Source organism: Chiloscyllium plagiosum, chromosome 13 (assembly GCF_004010195.1).
Source record: "Chiloscyllium plagiosum isolate BGI_BamShark_2017 chromosome 13, ASM401019v2, whole genome shotgun sequence".
NCBI lineage: Eukaryota > Metazoa > Chordata > Chondrichthyes > Orectolobiformes > Hemiscylliidae > Chiloscyllium > Chiloscyllium plagiosum.
This window is the reverse complement of record NC_057722.1, coordinates 9,464,987-9,479,785: the sequence shown is the minus strand read 5'-3', so window position 1 is coordinate 9,479,785 and position 14,799 is coordinate 9,464,987. Positions and strand designations below refer to the sequence as shown.

General features: G+C 43.3%; 1 protein-coding gene across 1 annotated transcript in view; it reads left to right on the top strand.

The window, feature by feature from the left end:
- crocc2 (ciliary rootlet coiled-coil, rootletin family member 2) overlaps positions 1 to 12,230 on the top strand; it is a 296,277-nt gene extending 284,047 nt beyond the window's left edge. Inside the window, exons 34-36 of the mRNA XM_043702904.1 lie at positions 1,828 to 1,959; positions 7,706 to 7,885; positions 11,126 to 12,230. Of these exons, the coding sequence (XP_043558839.1) occupies positions 1,828 to 1,959; positions 7,706 to 7,885; positions 11,126 to 11,209 (396 nt within the window). The 3' untranslated portion in view covers positions 11,210 to 12,230. The remainder of the gene's footprint in view (positions 1 to 1,827; positions 1,960 to 7,705; positions 7,886 to 11,125) is intronic.
- Positions 12,231 to 14,799: the final 2,569 nt, after the last annotated feature.

Sequence of the window (14,799 nt, the reverse complement as noted above, 5' to 3'; positions counted from 1 at the left end):
TTTCTCATTGGAATGGAGAAGGATGAGGGGTGACTTGATAGTGGTTTATAAGATGATCAGAGGAATAGATAGAGTAGACGGTCAGAAACTTTTTCCCCGGGTACAACAGAGTGTTACAAGGGGACATAAATTTAAGGTGAAGGGTGGAAGGTATAGGGGAGACGTCAGGGGTGGGTTCTTTACCCAGAAAGTGGTGGGGGCATGGAATGCGCTGCCTGTGGGAGTGGTAGAGTCAGAATCTTTGGTGACCTTTAAGCGGCAATTGGATAGGTACATGGATGGGTGCTTAAGCTAGGACAAATGTTCGGCACAACATCGTGGGCCGAAGGGCTTGTTCTGTGCTCTATTGTTCTATGTTCTATGTTCTGTGCGTCCAGTCTGTTGCTATTGAGAAAGAAGCAGATGTTCCCTCAGAGTGTCTCTCAAATCACTGACCTCATTTTGTGTCTTTCTTGAATAATACAGAAATGAAAGTGTTTCATTGTTATCTGTATTCATTGTTACCAGTGTCATGGCTTTGACTGCACACAGTATATTTCAGAACCTGAACGCAACAAGGGCCAGATCTGTTGATTGAGCCAAGCAGGTTGTTCTGTGGGAAAAAAAAACAGCAAAAAGTGCTGGAAATATTCAGTGAAGGAAGAAACAGGGTTAACATTTCAGGTTGATGACCTTTCATCACAACTGGGAAAAGTTTAAAACACATAATAGATTTTCTGCTCTTTGAGAGTTTGAGGAGGACAGGCTTTCTGTGGTTATCAGATTATGAAGGTGGTCTCTGGGGAGCCACTCAACTTTAATGTGATCACACTCAAACTGCTTTAATTTCCCTTTGTGTCTATTGGTTGACTCACCTCAGATTCCTGATGAAACAGCGAAACATCGATTTTCCTGCTCCTCGGACGCTACCTGGCCTGCTGTTTTTCCAGCACCACTCTAATCTTAACTCATTACTGAAATGGTACAACCCATGGAAAAACTTTTCTTTATGAGTGAAAAAATGAGAGTTTCAAATCCTGAAGTGAGTGGAGACTTTTACCCTACCTCTGAATTCTGAGCTGACATCTAACAGGTACTCCTGTCTGGTGGGTATCAGTGACCCTTGCCCCCTATTGTATAGGTTTTGGGTGCACACACAAAGTCCTGTCGACCAATATGGTTCACCAGTCTATTGGATTGTGCAAAGATGGGTGGCGTGTTCACACCGGAGTGTTAATCCGCCTGTGAACCCTTCCTAACTTCACACTTCAAGGGAGGAATGTGTAGGTAGGAAAACAACAACCTCTCAAATTACTGCCTCAGATAATTGCCCTTTCCTTGGCTGTTTCTCAACACACCAAGGCTGTGAACAACACGCTCTGGTGATTGATCCACCCTGCTTCATTTGGCATTAGGACAAGATATATCACCAGGTGGTGAAGGTTAGTGTTCCAGCTGGCTTCAGTACTATCCTCCAGCTTCCCACACATCTAGGGAGGAATACATCTTTCACTGCAGTGTCTATCTGTCACTCTCTTCTGAGGACTGTGGTGTGCAATGACATGGACTGGGCTTCTGATTGTGGCTGTCTGTTAAATGAGGCACAGCAAGTGATGTGAGCTCTCTCGCTCTGTTTCCCCACCCCCCTCCCCATTCCCCCTCTCCTCCCTCCCCACTCATTGCCACACACCCTCGGGTGTTTCCTTTGACTCCACATCCTCTCTGTATTTTGAAATTACTGTGGCTTACTCTGCTGCTCACGAGCTGCCTCCTCACGCAAACGCCTCCACTTGACTGTCACTCATCCTGACTATGCTTTCTCATTGTGATAAATATTTGTTGTTTCAGGTCGAACGGGACAGGTTGAAGTCTGAAGAAGATGCCCTGCGGCTCTCAGCCGAGAAGGGACAGCTGGATCAGTCTCTCACTGGTGCAGAAATGGATCTTGCAGAAACACAAAGACAGATTCAGCAGCTGCAGGTCAGCACTAGTTTAAAGCGACCACAGGTATTTAATAACCTTAATGGAAGCAGTCTGTGAATTCTCCTGCAAACTGCTTGCCATTCATCCTCATTGATTGGTGTGAAGTCAAAGGACGGCATCTCATCAGAAACGTTAAGCGATTTGTCTCCCACTTGCATTGTTGTCCTGTTCCTTCCCTTGAACAGTTGCCCTCTCCACACTTCTTGCTTCCTGTACGCTTTCACACAGAAGCAACAGCAGTCCATTCAGCCCTTCAAACCTGCTCTGCATTTGATCAGTGAATGGTCATATTGCGTTTACCACCTCTTCTATGCAAATCAATTTGGATCTTGATATTTTTGATGGAACCAGTACCCACAATCCTTTGTGAGACAGTGCCTACATTTTCACTGATGAAGGGCTTTTGCCCGAAATATTGATTTTTCCTGGTCCTCGGATGCTGCCTGATCTGCTGTGCTTCTCCAGCACCACTCTATTCTTGACCCTAGATTTTCATTCACCACCTTTGGTTATCTTTTATGAGCTGTGGGCATCGCTGGCACAGCCAGCATCTGTGCCCCATCCCTAAATGTTCTTGGAAGGTGAGCCACTTCCTTGAAGTGAACAGTCCACCTGGTGCTGGGAAACCCAGAGTCCTATTAAAAAGAGTTCCAGGATTTTGACCCAGTCACCATGAAGTGATATAGTTCTCAGCTAAGATAGTGTGTAAGCTGGAGAGGAATTTCTAAATGGTGGTGTTGCTAAGCATCTTCTGAGCCCTTATCTTTCTAGAACTTCGAGGTCGTGGCTTGGAAAGTACTTTTGAAGGAAGCTTGCTAAGCTGCCACAATGCATCCTGTATACGGTACATACTAATGCCACTGTGCATTGGTTTTGGAGTAAATGAATGTTTAAGGTTCTGAATTGGGTACCAATCAAACTTTGCCCTGGATAGTGCTGTGATTCCTGGCCCTTGTTGGAACTGCATGCCACAGGCACATGGCGATAATCCATGTGCTGGGTAGCCCCATCATTGAGAAGGTGGATGTTTATGGAGTTTCCTTCTCTGATCCCAGATGCCTTGTTTCCCCTGCTATGTCATCATCATTAGCTTCACTTTCAGCAACTTGCCAGTGAACGGGCGGCACGGTGGCACAGTGGTTAATCTAAAAAAAAATGAAAAAAAGATCCAAGCATGTCGGGCAAGGCTAACGAATGTGTTTACTGAAAAGTCAACTCCAGTGCATTTGTCCAAATATCAGCAGATGTAGCATTTATTTTTATTAATTCATAAGATGTGGGCATCACTGGCTGGGCTGACATTTAGTGACTATGTTGAAACTTTATTGCTGGAACAGCACAGCAGGTCAGGCAGCCTGTTTCCACACTGTAAGTAGTCTAATCTAATCTAATCTAATCTAAAAAAAAATGAAAAAAAGATCCAAGCATGTCGGGCAAGGCTAACGAATGTGTTTACTGAAAAGTCAACTCCAGTGCATTTGTCCAAATATCAGCAGGTGTAACATTTATTTTTATTAATTCATAAGATGTGGGCATCACTGGCTGGGCTGACATTTAGTGACTATCCCTAGTTGTCATTGAGAAGGTGTCAGCTGCTTCTTGAAATGCTGTTGTCCATGTGCTGTAAGAGATCCACAATGCCTTAGGAGAGGGAGTTTTAGGATTTTGACCCAACGCTACTGAAGGAATATTCATATAATTTCAAGTCAGGAGGGTGGGTGTCTTGAAGGGAAGCTTGCAGCTGGTGGTGTTCCTACGTATCTGCTGCCTTTTTTTTTCCTTTTTGATGGAAGTGGTTGTAGCTTTGGAAGGTGCTGACTGAGGAGCCTTGTGAATTTCTGCAACGTATCTTGTAGATGGTACACACTGGTGACACTGTATGTTGGAAGTGAAGGGAGTGCTTGTTTGTAGATATGGTGTCAATCAAGAGGAGTCTTTTATCCTGGATGGTGTCAAGATTCCTGAGCATTCTTGAAGCTGCAGTCACCCAGGCGAGTGGGGAGTGTTCTATCACATGCCTCACTTGTGCCTTGTAAATGATAGACAGGCTTTGGGAAGTTAGGAGTTGGATTACTTCCCACAGTATTCCTAGCTTCTGACCTGCTCTGGTAGACACTGTCTTTGATTTGGTGAGTCCAGGTGAGTCTCTGGTAAATGGTTACCCCAGGTCATTGATATTAGAGGAATCAATGATGGTAATGCCATCGAATATCAAGGAAGATAGTTAGATTGCCACTTATTGGAAATGGTCATTGTCTAACATTTCTGTGGTGCGAATGTTGCTTCCCAGTTTTCAGTCCAAACCTGGATATTATTAGATCTTTCTGCATTCAGACATTGACTGCTTCACCATTTGAGGAGTACTGGACATTGAGCAATCGTCAGTGCATATTCTCGATTCAACGGAGGGAGGGTCATTGATGAAGCAACTGAAAGTGGTTGAGTCTGGGACACTACCTGAGTAACTCCTGCAGAGATGACCTGGAGCTGAGATGACTGGCCTCCAACAACCACAACCATTTTCCTATGTGCCGTGGAGAGTTTGCCCACTGATTCCCATTGATTTCAGTTTTGCTCAGGCTCATTGATGTCACCTTCAATCAAATGCAGCCTTGACGTCAAAGCAGACATTCTGACTTGATCGCTGGAATTCAGCTGTTTTGTCCGTGCTTTAACCAAGGCTTTAATGAGGTCTGGAGAGGCAAGCTGAAGATGCTTCAATAAGGTGACTGAGTGATTCGCCACTCTGCCCCATTCAAGACAAACGATTGAAATCTTAAAAGGAGTATTCCAACTCCGATGTGACACTGGGTTTGAAGATGACATTGATGTACTTGGCCTCCTGCATGGGAAGGACACATTGATTACCTGGTGTCTACAACAGTCCAGCCTCACCTCTGGGAATTAATCAGAAGCAGTAGTAGGAACGATAAAGCTTTCTACCTAGTTTTGCAGCTCAGCTCACTGTGATTTTCTGATTTTCTCTTCACAGAAAGCAATGCAGAAGCAATAATTCCTTAAGACCCTACCTGGCCAATCCAGCTACCCATCTCATAGAATCCCTGAAGTGTGGAAACAGGACCTTTAGCCCAACAGGTCCACACTGACCCTCTGAAGAGTAACCCACCCAGACCCACTCCCCTTGCCCTATATTTGCCCTTGACTAATGCACCTGACCTACACATCCCTGGACACTATGGGCAATTTAGCATGGCCAAACTACCTAACTTGCATGTCTTTGGACTGTAGCAGGAAACCAGAGAAAACTCACGCAGACACTGGGAGAACGTGCAAACTCTGCACTGACAGTCACCCGAGGCTGGAATCGAGCCCGGGTCCATGATGCTGTGAGGCAGCAGTGCTAACCACTGAGCCACCATGCTGCCCTCAGCTGGGCATGGGGTCAACTTGAAGCTGATTTTGTAAATTCAGCCTTCTTAAGTACTCTACTCCTTCAATGGACTGAGAAGCTTTATGCAGTTTCTGGTAGGCCCTTTCTGTGTTTTCTGACTGCAGAATTGAGAGGATACTAGAATTCACACACCACCACCTAGGCTGCAATTAGACAAGACTTTCTGATTCCAAAGACTTAAAAATTGGGTGAGAATCAGCTTCCTCCCTTTTTGCCATTTTTTCATTCATTCATAAGGTCTAGGCATCGCTGGCTCGGCCAACATTTATTGCCCATCCCTAATTACCCAGAGGGTAGTTAAAAGTCACCCACATTGCTGTGGGTCTGGAGTCACATGTAGACCAGACCAGGTGAGGCTGGCAGTTTCCATTCCTCAAGGACATTAGTGAACCAGATGGTTTTTTCCAACAATTGACAAAGGAATCATGGTCATTTTTAGACTCTTAATTCCAGGGTTTTTTAAAAATTAAAATTCTACTGTATGCCATAGTGGAATTTGAACCAGTCTCTGGATTAACAGTCCAGCTATAATATGACTTGGCCATCACTTCCCTGGTGCCAGTTGAGATGTCCCATGTTCATTTTCTTTATTAATTAATTGACTAGAGAAGACATAATGTTAGATTAACATATGAGCTCTGCTGAGTTACTGTCAGCACAGGGAGACATTTCAATGTCCTTGGAGTCTTACCTTCTTAATAAGACCGTAAGACCTTAATAGGACCGTAAGGGTGGCACGGTGGCTCAGTGGTTAGCACTGCTGCCTCACAGCACCAGAGACCCGAGTTCAATTCCTGGCTCGGGCAACTGTCTGTGTGGAGTTTGCACATTCTCCCTGTGTCTGTGTGGTTTCCTCCAGGTGCTCTGGTTTCCTCCCACAGTCCAAGGATGTGCAAGTTAGGGTGAATTGGCCATGCTAAATTGCCCATTGTGTTAGGTGGATTAGTCATGGGTAAATGTAGGGGAATGGGTGGGTTGCTCTTCGGTGGGTCGGTGTGGACTTGTTGGGCCGAAGGGCCTGTTTCCACATTGTAGGTAACCTAATCTTAACATAGGAGCAGGAATTAGACCATTCAGCCCATCGAGTCTGCTCTGCCATTCAATCATGGCTGATAAGTTTCTCAACCCCATTCTCCCACTTTCTTCCTGTAACCCTTCATCCCCCTAACCTATCTACCTCCATCTTAAATATACTGAATGACCCGGCCTCCATACAGAGGAGGTCCCAAGTTACTGAGGGTAGAGACTTCTATTATTCAAAATCTCAGTTGCTATTTTAAAGGAGGCACAAACTGATTTCATACCAATGCTTACATTGGACTTGTGTGGAAAGGAATCCATATGTGACTGGAATACCTTTTACCATACCTCAGAGCTTCACTGGAGATAATGCCTAGCTGGAAAAGGGCATTATACATGGAAGTTACTATTTTGTTCATTGCTTTATATATCTCAATTCAATGGTCTCTCAGTGTGGTAATCTAGAAATCAGCTGCATCCTATTGGCTGCAAATGATACCCAAGTTTTCTGGTCAGGAGGCCTATCTATGTGCCTAAAAAATATGACAACTAGTTGGTAGCACTCTTACTGTGAGTGAGAGGATTGTTCATTCAAATCCCAGTTCAAAGAATCAAGCCCAAAAAGAATTCAGGCTGACACTCCAGTACAGCACTGATGAAATGCTGTAGATGGACCATTAGAAGTGTCCAGCAGCGAGATAAAATATAGAGTCAGAAGTGTGGTGCTGGAAAAGCACAGCCGGTCAGGCAGCATCCAAGGAGCAGGAGAATTGCATTTTGAGCATAAGCTCATCATCAGGAATTCATTCTTGATGATGAGTTTTTACTCGAAACGTCAATTCTCCTGCTCCTTGGATGCAGCTTGACCTGCTGTGCTTTTCCAACACCACACTCTCGCCGCTTATCTCCAGCATCTGCAGTCCTCACTTTCTCCCGGACAAGATATAAAGGAAGGCTATGTTTGTTGTCTGAGATGGGTGCAAAAGATCTTGGAGAACTATATTTTGCAGAACAGTGAGTGAGTTATCCCCAAAGCCCTGACCAATATGTAACTTTCAGTTACAATCTCTCAAAAACAGTTTACTTGGTCATTATCACATTCTGGGAGCTTGCTGAGTGCTGTAAATTTCCTGCATACCAACAGTGACTACATTTCTGAAGTAGTGAATTGATTGTAGCATACTTTGCAACATTTTGTACTCATGAAAGGAGCTACATAAATAGAGATCTTGCACATGCTCAGTTCTGGTCTTCAGCACGTATCTCAGAATGCTTAGCTCATATTGATAAGGTTGGCTTCTTTCTTGACAGGGTCTGACAGCTGAGATGGAGCGGAGCCATGGCCAGCGAGTGATTGAGCTGACGACCCGTCACCGCCAGGAGCTAGAGAAAGAAACCGAACGCCTGCGGAGTGCTCATCAGGAGGCTGAGAGGACCCTGGAGGCCAGGGAACGTGCCCACAGGCAGCGTGTGAAAGGGCTGGAGGAACAGGTATATGTGGTTTGCTCTATCAATGTCAAAAGCTGACAAGGAACTAGCACTTTATCTTCGCAGTGGCGCAAGACCCGAGTGCTCAAAAAAAAAATCAGGGGATTTAGCTAAGGTTTAAAAGTATGAAAAGAATAGACAAGGTAAACACAGACATATATTTCCATTGACAGTACATTAAAGACAAGAGGTCGAGATCTTCCAGATAAGAGCAAGATACACAAAGCGGTGAGATTAGAGGGTGTTTAATCATGCAGAGTTCTTGGAATGTGAAATGTTTTGCTATGAGTGTCAGGCAACTCCAGTATTCAGAAAAATATTATTTAATTACAGCACCAAGAGCATAAAAGGGTAATGGGAAAAGCAAAAATATGTGACCAGTTGGGGGAATGGAAAGCAAGTGTGACTGCATAGTATTAACCCCTGAATATGGTGTGTTATTGGTGCTGATTTGGCGATGCCGGTGTTGGACTGGGGTGGACAAAGTTCAAAATCACACAACACCAGGTTGTAGTCCAACAGGTTTATTTGGAAGCACTAACTTTCGGAACACCACAGCCACCTGATGAAGGAACAGTGCTCCGAAAGCTAGTGCTTCCAGTTAAACCTTGGACTATAACCTGGTGTTGTGTGATTTTTAACTTCTTACGAGTGCAGATGAGATGGGCTCAGTAGCATCCTCCTGAGCGAAAGTGCCTGTGAATCTATTTATTTCTTCAAATAGATTTTCTGCATTACTTCCTGCTCCCTTGAAAACAAGAGTACATTTAAATAGTCCATCTCGCTATTAACACACTGTTAATACACTGAAGTCTTCCACTAGTTGAGGAAACATTCAGCCTCAAAATAAGTTGTTTGACTGTTTATTAAATCTGTAGAAGTAGAGGCATGACAGTTTTGACACTAGTATCTCTAGGCTGCAAAGCAGAAGGGGTACTGACAGATATAACGCCTCACTGGAAGGTGCTGGGAATCAAACCCTGCTGTTTCTGGACTCATCACAGACGCTAAAGATTTTTGAATAGTGATCTTATAGAGTTTTATAAAATTATGAGGGGCATGGATAAGGTGAACTGCCAAGGTCTTTTTTCCCAGATAGGGGAGTCCATAACTAGAACGCATAGATTTAAGTTGAGAAGGGGAAGATTCAAAAGGGATCTAAGAGACAACTTTTTCATGCAGAGGGTGGTGCTGGTTGGAATGAGCTGCGAGGGGAAGTAGTGAAGGTTGGTACAATAACAACATTTAAAGGCATCTGGAAGGGTATATAAATAGGAAGGGTTTAGCGCGATATCGGTCAAATGCTGACAAATAGGACTAGATTAGTTTGGGATATCTAGTCAGCGTGGACGAATTGGACCAAAGGGTTTGTTTCCATGCTGTACATCTCTATGACTATAAATGTATGTAGAACTCCATGATTTAGCTGTCTTGTAGACCCGAGTAGACAGAAAGCACAGGCCAGTTCTCTGTCTTCAACAAGAATGACTATATTTCTCCAACTAAATCAATTTTGGCTAGAGGTAAACAATTATGAAATGTTGGCATAAGTCTACTTATTAAAACTCTATAATACCAACCGCCCCCCCCCCCCCCCCCCCCCCCGATAAACTCCCTCCATATTCAGACATACAGACAGAGATAGACGGGGGATTAAAAAAATGGGGGGAGGGAAAGATTTGGAATGCAGCTCAGTAGCCCCCACCCATAGGGTTTGCTGAGATGATTGTTGTCTTGATCACATTGCTGCTTTTCGATGTGACTTCTTCAGATACTTTCACATGTTTTCAGGAGCTAAAGGGTGACTAGTTCACATTTATAAAAGTCTTTGACGTTATGAATTGGAAGTCACAGCTTACAGCACTGGAATGGAGAAATAAACTGACTATCTTCAGATTAGATATGTTTTTTTTTACAGCAGTGCTTCTTCTCCCACAGAGACTTAATTTTTTCTGGCAAACATTCACACCCTAAGTACTTCAGCTATCTGGAAACCAATCGTATAACTGCTGGCAGGTAGAAAATGTTTGTCAACAATAACTGGTCTCTTCTTCACAGATTAATCAGTTATTGTCAGACAAGGCTCCATTTATGCACACTGTTTAGCTCCAGCTCATCTCCAGACTAGGCTTCCATTTCAGCTGGAACAAGCAGCTGGGTAAACAGCGCTTACAAAGAGTGTCAGGTTAGTTGCTTTGAAAAAGTGCCGCAATCTTTCAACAGCCCTGAGTCATAAAGCAGTACTTTTCCCATTTCAGTTCACAATCAAAAATGCAGAAAAATAAAAAGATAGTCTTTGCACAGGCACTTTTCAGCTTTCCCATTCCTAATCAGTACGCAGTGCCACAATCATAGAATCTCATTTGGCCCAACAAGACCACACCAACCCTCCGAAGAGTATCCCACCCAAACCCATTCTACGTTTACCCCTGATTAATGCACCTAGCCTACATATCGCTAAACCCTATGGACAATTTAGCACAGCCAGTTTACCTAATCTGTACTTCTTTGGACTGTCGGAGGAAATCAGAATACCTGGAGGAAACCCTGCAGACACGGGGAGAATGTGCAAACTCAAGACAGACAGTCACCCAAAGCAAGACTCAAACCCAGGTCCCTAGCACTGTGAGGCAGCAGTGCTAACCACTGAGCCACATACACCTTCCCAATGTTGGATGTCTTTTGTATGGATTCCAAATGAGGACAGAATCATGCTCAATTATGATACTAACTCCTGTCTCATGATCAAATCCTACAGGAAGGGCAACTTGGGGAAGGCAAAAAGATGGGAACAAGTATTCAGGGGCCTAGCGCATAATAAGAGCCAGCATCTGTAGCAAAATAAATTGGGGACTGGGCAAGAGTGTAGGAATATGGAAAGGAACTGAGTTTAATGTTAAAAGTTTTCACAAAGTTTCTATAAATTTAGAACAATTGGACCTAAAAGTTGCCTGAAGCACAAGACCCAGATTGAAGGTGAGGGCAAAACTATCAAAACGGTCTGTTCTGAGGAAGGGTCAGTTGGCCCAAAACATTAACTCTGAAATCTCTCCACAGAAATTGCCAGACCTGCTGAGCTTTTCCAGCAATTTCTGCTTTTGTTACAATCAAATCTGATTTTATAGATCACTGACTCTTTAGTCAACAGGAAAGAGCCAAACTGAATTCATCGATTGAGAGGATACTGTTGGGGTGTCGTACTGAACCAACTCATCAGTTTACCCAACTGCTTTACTTGTTTAGGTGGCCACCCTGCAGGAGCAGTTGGACCAGGAGATGAGAAGAAGACAAGCCTACATTGCTCAAATGCTCCGGTCAGGCAAGTAGCAAGCTGGACTGGATCACATGCCTTCAACTTGTGAAAATGGAGCCACTTGCATCCGGTGGACAGCTGAGAGCTTACTGCACATCAAATAATGAGTACTCACAAAGCTACTAACTCAACAAGAGTTGAGTGACCATTCTGTAGGATCCAATAGCCCTGTAAAACCTTTGTTTTGAACTGCAAATTATACAAAGTGATTGGTCTTATACAACTCGTCCTCAATCGACACTAAATGCCCAGTGATGTGTAAGTGAGCAGTTATTGATCATAACATCTTAAAGGAGCAACTCCAATTTGTTCCAGTTCACCTATTTTGCATACTAAGAAGGAATTCACCCCAGTAGCAAGCGCAAATATTCCTGATCCTTCTTACATGTAACTTTAATACTGTGAAAGACTGATATCTTGAAATTATCATTTTGTAAAGTGTCTGAAACTTCCTCAAAAGCCACTGACTTCTGTCTCAGTCAGAGGAGACCCTCTTTAGGTTTTTGAAACTGTTTTCCAGAAAGTATTTTTTTCTGCCGTTTCCTTTGTCCATTTAAAGGGGAAGAGATGTTTCATGAGAGTATGTGATAAAAATGTACCATTCTTAAACTTCACACCCATCCTGGATTTAGATTTTCACAAGCTTGTACTGTTACTGGCATTATTGAGGGCTTCATCCCTCAGTACAAAGAGGTACAACACTCCTCTCTTTCCCCCCTCTCTGGCATTTGCCCCGCTTCACCCCACCACTTTCACTCCAGTTAAAATATTGGGGGGAGAGTCCTGACACCTCTCCCATTAACTTTTAGACTGGTCAAGGATGGCAGAAGGCTACCACTGGATTTTACAAGCCCATCCCCCTCACCTCATCTTTAAAGCTACCAGAATAGATCATAGAATCCCTGTGAAAGCAGGCCATTCGACCCTCTGGACAGCATTCCGCCCAGATCTACCCTCCTACTCTATCCCCATAACCCTGCATTTTCCATGGCTAATCCACCTCACCTGTGCGTATGGACAACTTAGCATGGCCAATCCACCTAACCTGTACATCTTTGGACTCTGGAACGTAATCCAGAGCACCCGGAGGAACCCCACACAGATGCAGGGAGAATATACAAACTCCACACAGGCAGTTGCCCAAGGGTAGAATTGAACCCAGATCCCTGGCACTGTGAGGCAGCAGCGCTAACCAGAGCCATCATACCGCCCACAGGATGAGGACCGCACATTTCAGATGTGTTCTATATCAGGTTTGTCAAGTTGAGTATTCACTCCAAGGTGTTTAAAACAGATGTGAAATTGTCACCCACTTATAATGTTCCAAAGTTCTATTTTCAATTCATCACCTTGCCCACTGTCCTGCATGATCTCCTTCCTCCTCACCATGTTGCACCTCCCCACCCTATTCCCGTCTTTTACAGAACAGCCGTAACTGAGGAGTTCTGCTTCCCTTCATTTTCCTTTTCTGCTACAATGTGCAGGGTTTTAAAGACCATTATCCAATTACCTAATTGGTTAATTCTGGATGTATCTCCACTTTTATCCCGTTCTTTCCAAGTGTGCCCTATAACAATGGAATCACTCCTCAAGATAGTTTACTAGTCATGCCTGGTGGTGCTGACCTCATATCAAACCCTACCAGGTTGCCGTCCAGAAGAACTGGAGTCGATCCTTACTGGACCGAGAGTTCAGTTTAACTACAATGTCCAGTCTGAGTCTGGCAGCTTTTTACTTTGCTTTGTGCACAAACTGCTCAGAAGCATTCAGCTCTATGCAATAAAATGGGACCTTTGACAATGGGACCATCTCAAAAATTCCTAATATTAAGAATTGATACCATAGATAGACTAGCAGATAACCCACAGAAAATCTCGTCCACTTTATGAAACACCAACTCCTCAACAGTGAGAAGATTTTAACTGGTCAAACATTGTGGGTTTTCTTTTTTTTAATGAGTATTGTCTTAATCACTCGTTAAGTAGATGCATTGCTGTGGTATGTTTAATATACTGAGTAGCTGAAGATTGGGTCATACTGTATGTTTGATAGTTTGATCCTATATTGTGTTTGACTCTGAGAAGAAATGTGGCTTAGACACTAACTATCCGTATGTAATCCAAAGTATGAGAAAAAAAATTAATCGGAGTTAATGTGAATGTTTTGTAATATGACTATAAACAGATTTTTTAAAAATAATAACTTGTTAAAATGTGGATTTAATCAGATGTGTGTTAGTTACTCAGGGAATTAAATTCTTAGCGTTAGGCTGCCATGGTTGGTAAAACCAGATAATGAACCTGTGTTTAACTATTGGCTGATCTTAGCAAATGACAGTTTGATTGGCCATAGTTTTGAAGTAAATACTATGTTCATCCAATTCCCTTTTGAAATTTCACATTAAACTCTCATCCAGCAGTGCATTCCAAATCACAGTGAGTTGAGTAAATTCTCCTGGAGACGTAAGTTCAAATCCTACAATGGCAGCAGGCAAGTTTAAATACAAAGAGTCTGGAATAAAGTGGCAATGGCAGTCATGATAAGCTCTAAATGGTCAACTTGTGAAAAATGATTCACCAGTTCCCTTTAGGGAAGGAAATCTGCTATCCTCATCTTATTTGGCCGATATGTGACTCTCGACCCACAATAATCTGATCAACTCTTAACTGTCCTCTGAAATAATCGCCCAGGAAACCACTCCTAGTTTGAAGGTGCTACACTGCCACTTTGTCAAAGGCAATTAGTGATGAGCAATAAATGTTGACTTTGCCAGTAACACCCACAATCAGTGGATGATAAAAGAAATTTTTAAGGTCATTCTTAAAGTAAGCTAATTCAGCATGTTGCTCAAAACTTTCTGCACACTGTGATACGTACATAACTGAGTAAGCCTCAGGGGGATGCTACATTTTGTGTTTCTAAATGTTGTGGGAAATCCATAGCTGGGGGACGCCAACTCAACTTTCGATTTTGTGACCAGGAAAAGCTTTCACAGGCAAAGTGAAACGTAAAATCCTAGACCCAATTAGTTCCTTGTTTTGTTGTTGCCGGGTTTTCACTCTTGTCGAGAATGGCGAACACAGATTGCTGTTGTATAAAACGAGGATTTCAACTGCATGCAGCAAGTTTCTGCCACAGCTGTCAATCCCATGTACCCAAGGGAAAGCACGATTACAACATTGGCTCGATTCACTGCGAGAATTCCGAGAATGAAAGGCTCCTTGTTTTTTGGGAAGCTTGTATTTGAAGCCAGGAATTCCTGTTGCCAAACTCTTGCAGCTCCTAAGGTCCTCTCTGTTGATACAACAACTGATTGTGTGGACTGTATTCCAAAGAAATACAGGAACCAATCAACTGACCTCAGTTCAGGCAGCTAATACTCCATTCAACCATAGAATTATAACTGAAGGCTGTAGTGCGAGAACCAAGAAGGGTTTATAGCATTCATGTATATCTGTCCCTGTTGCGATATATGGTAAAAGCATTGGTTAGTTTGTTAGACCCTATCATACACATGCTACAGACAAAAATGTAGATGGGAACTATGCTTTGACTACACACTGGGCGTGAGTCTAATTTGCACTCATGTTGGTTGATTGCCGAG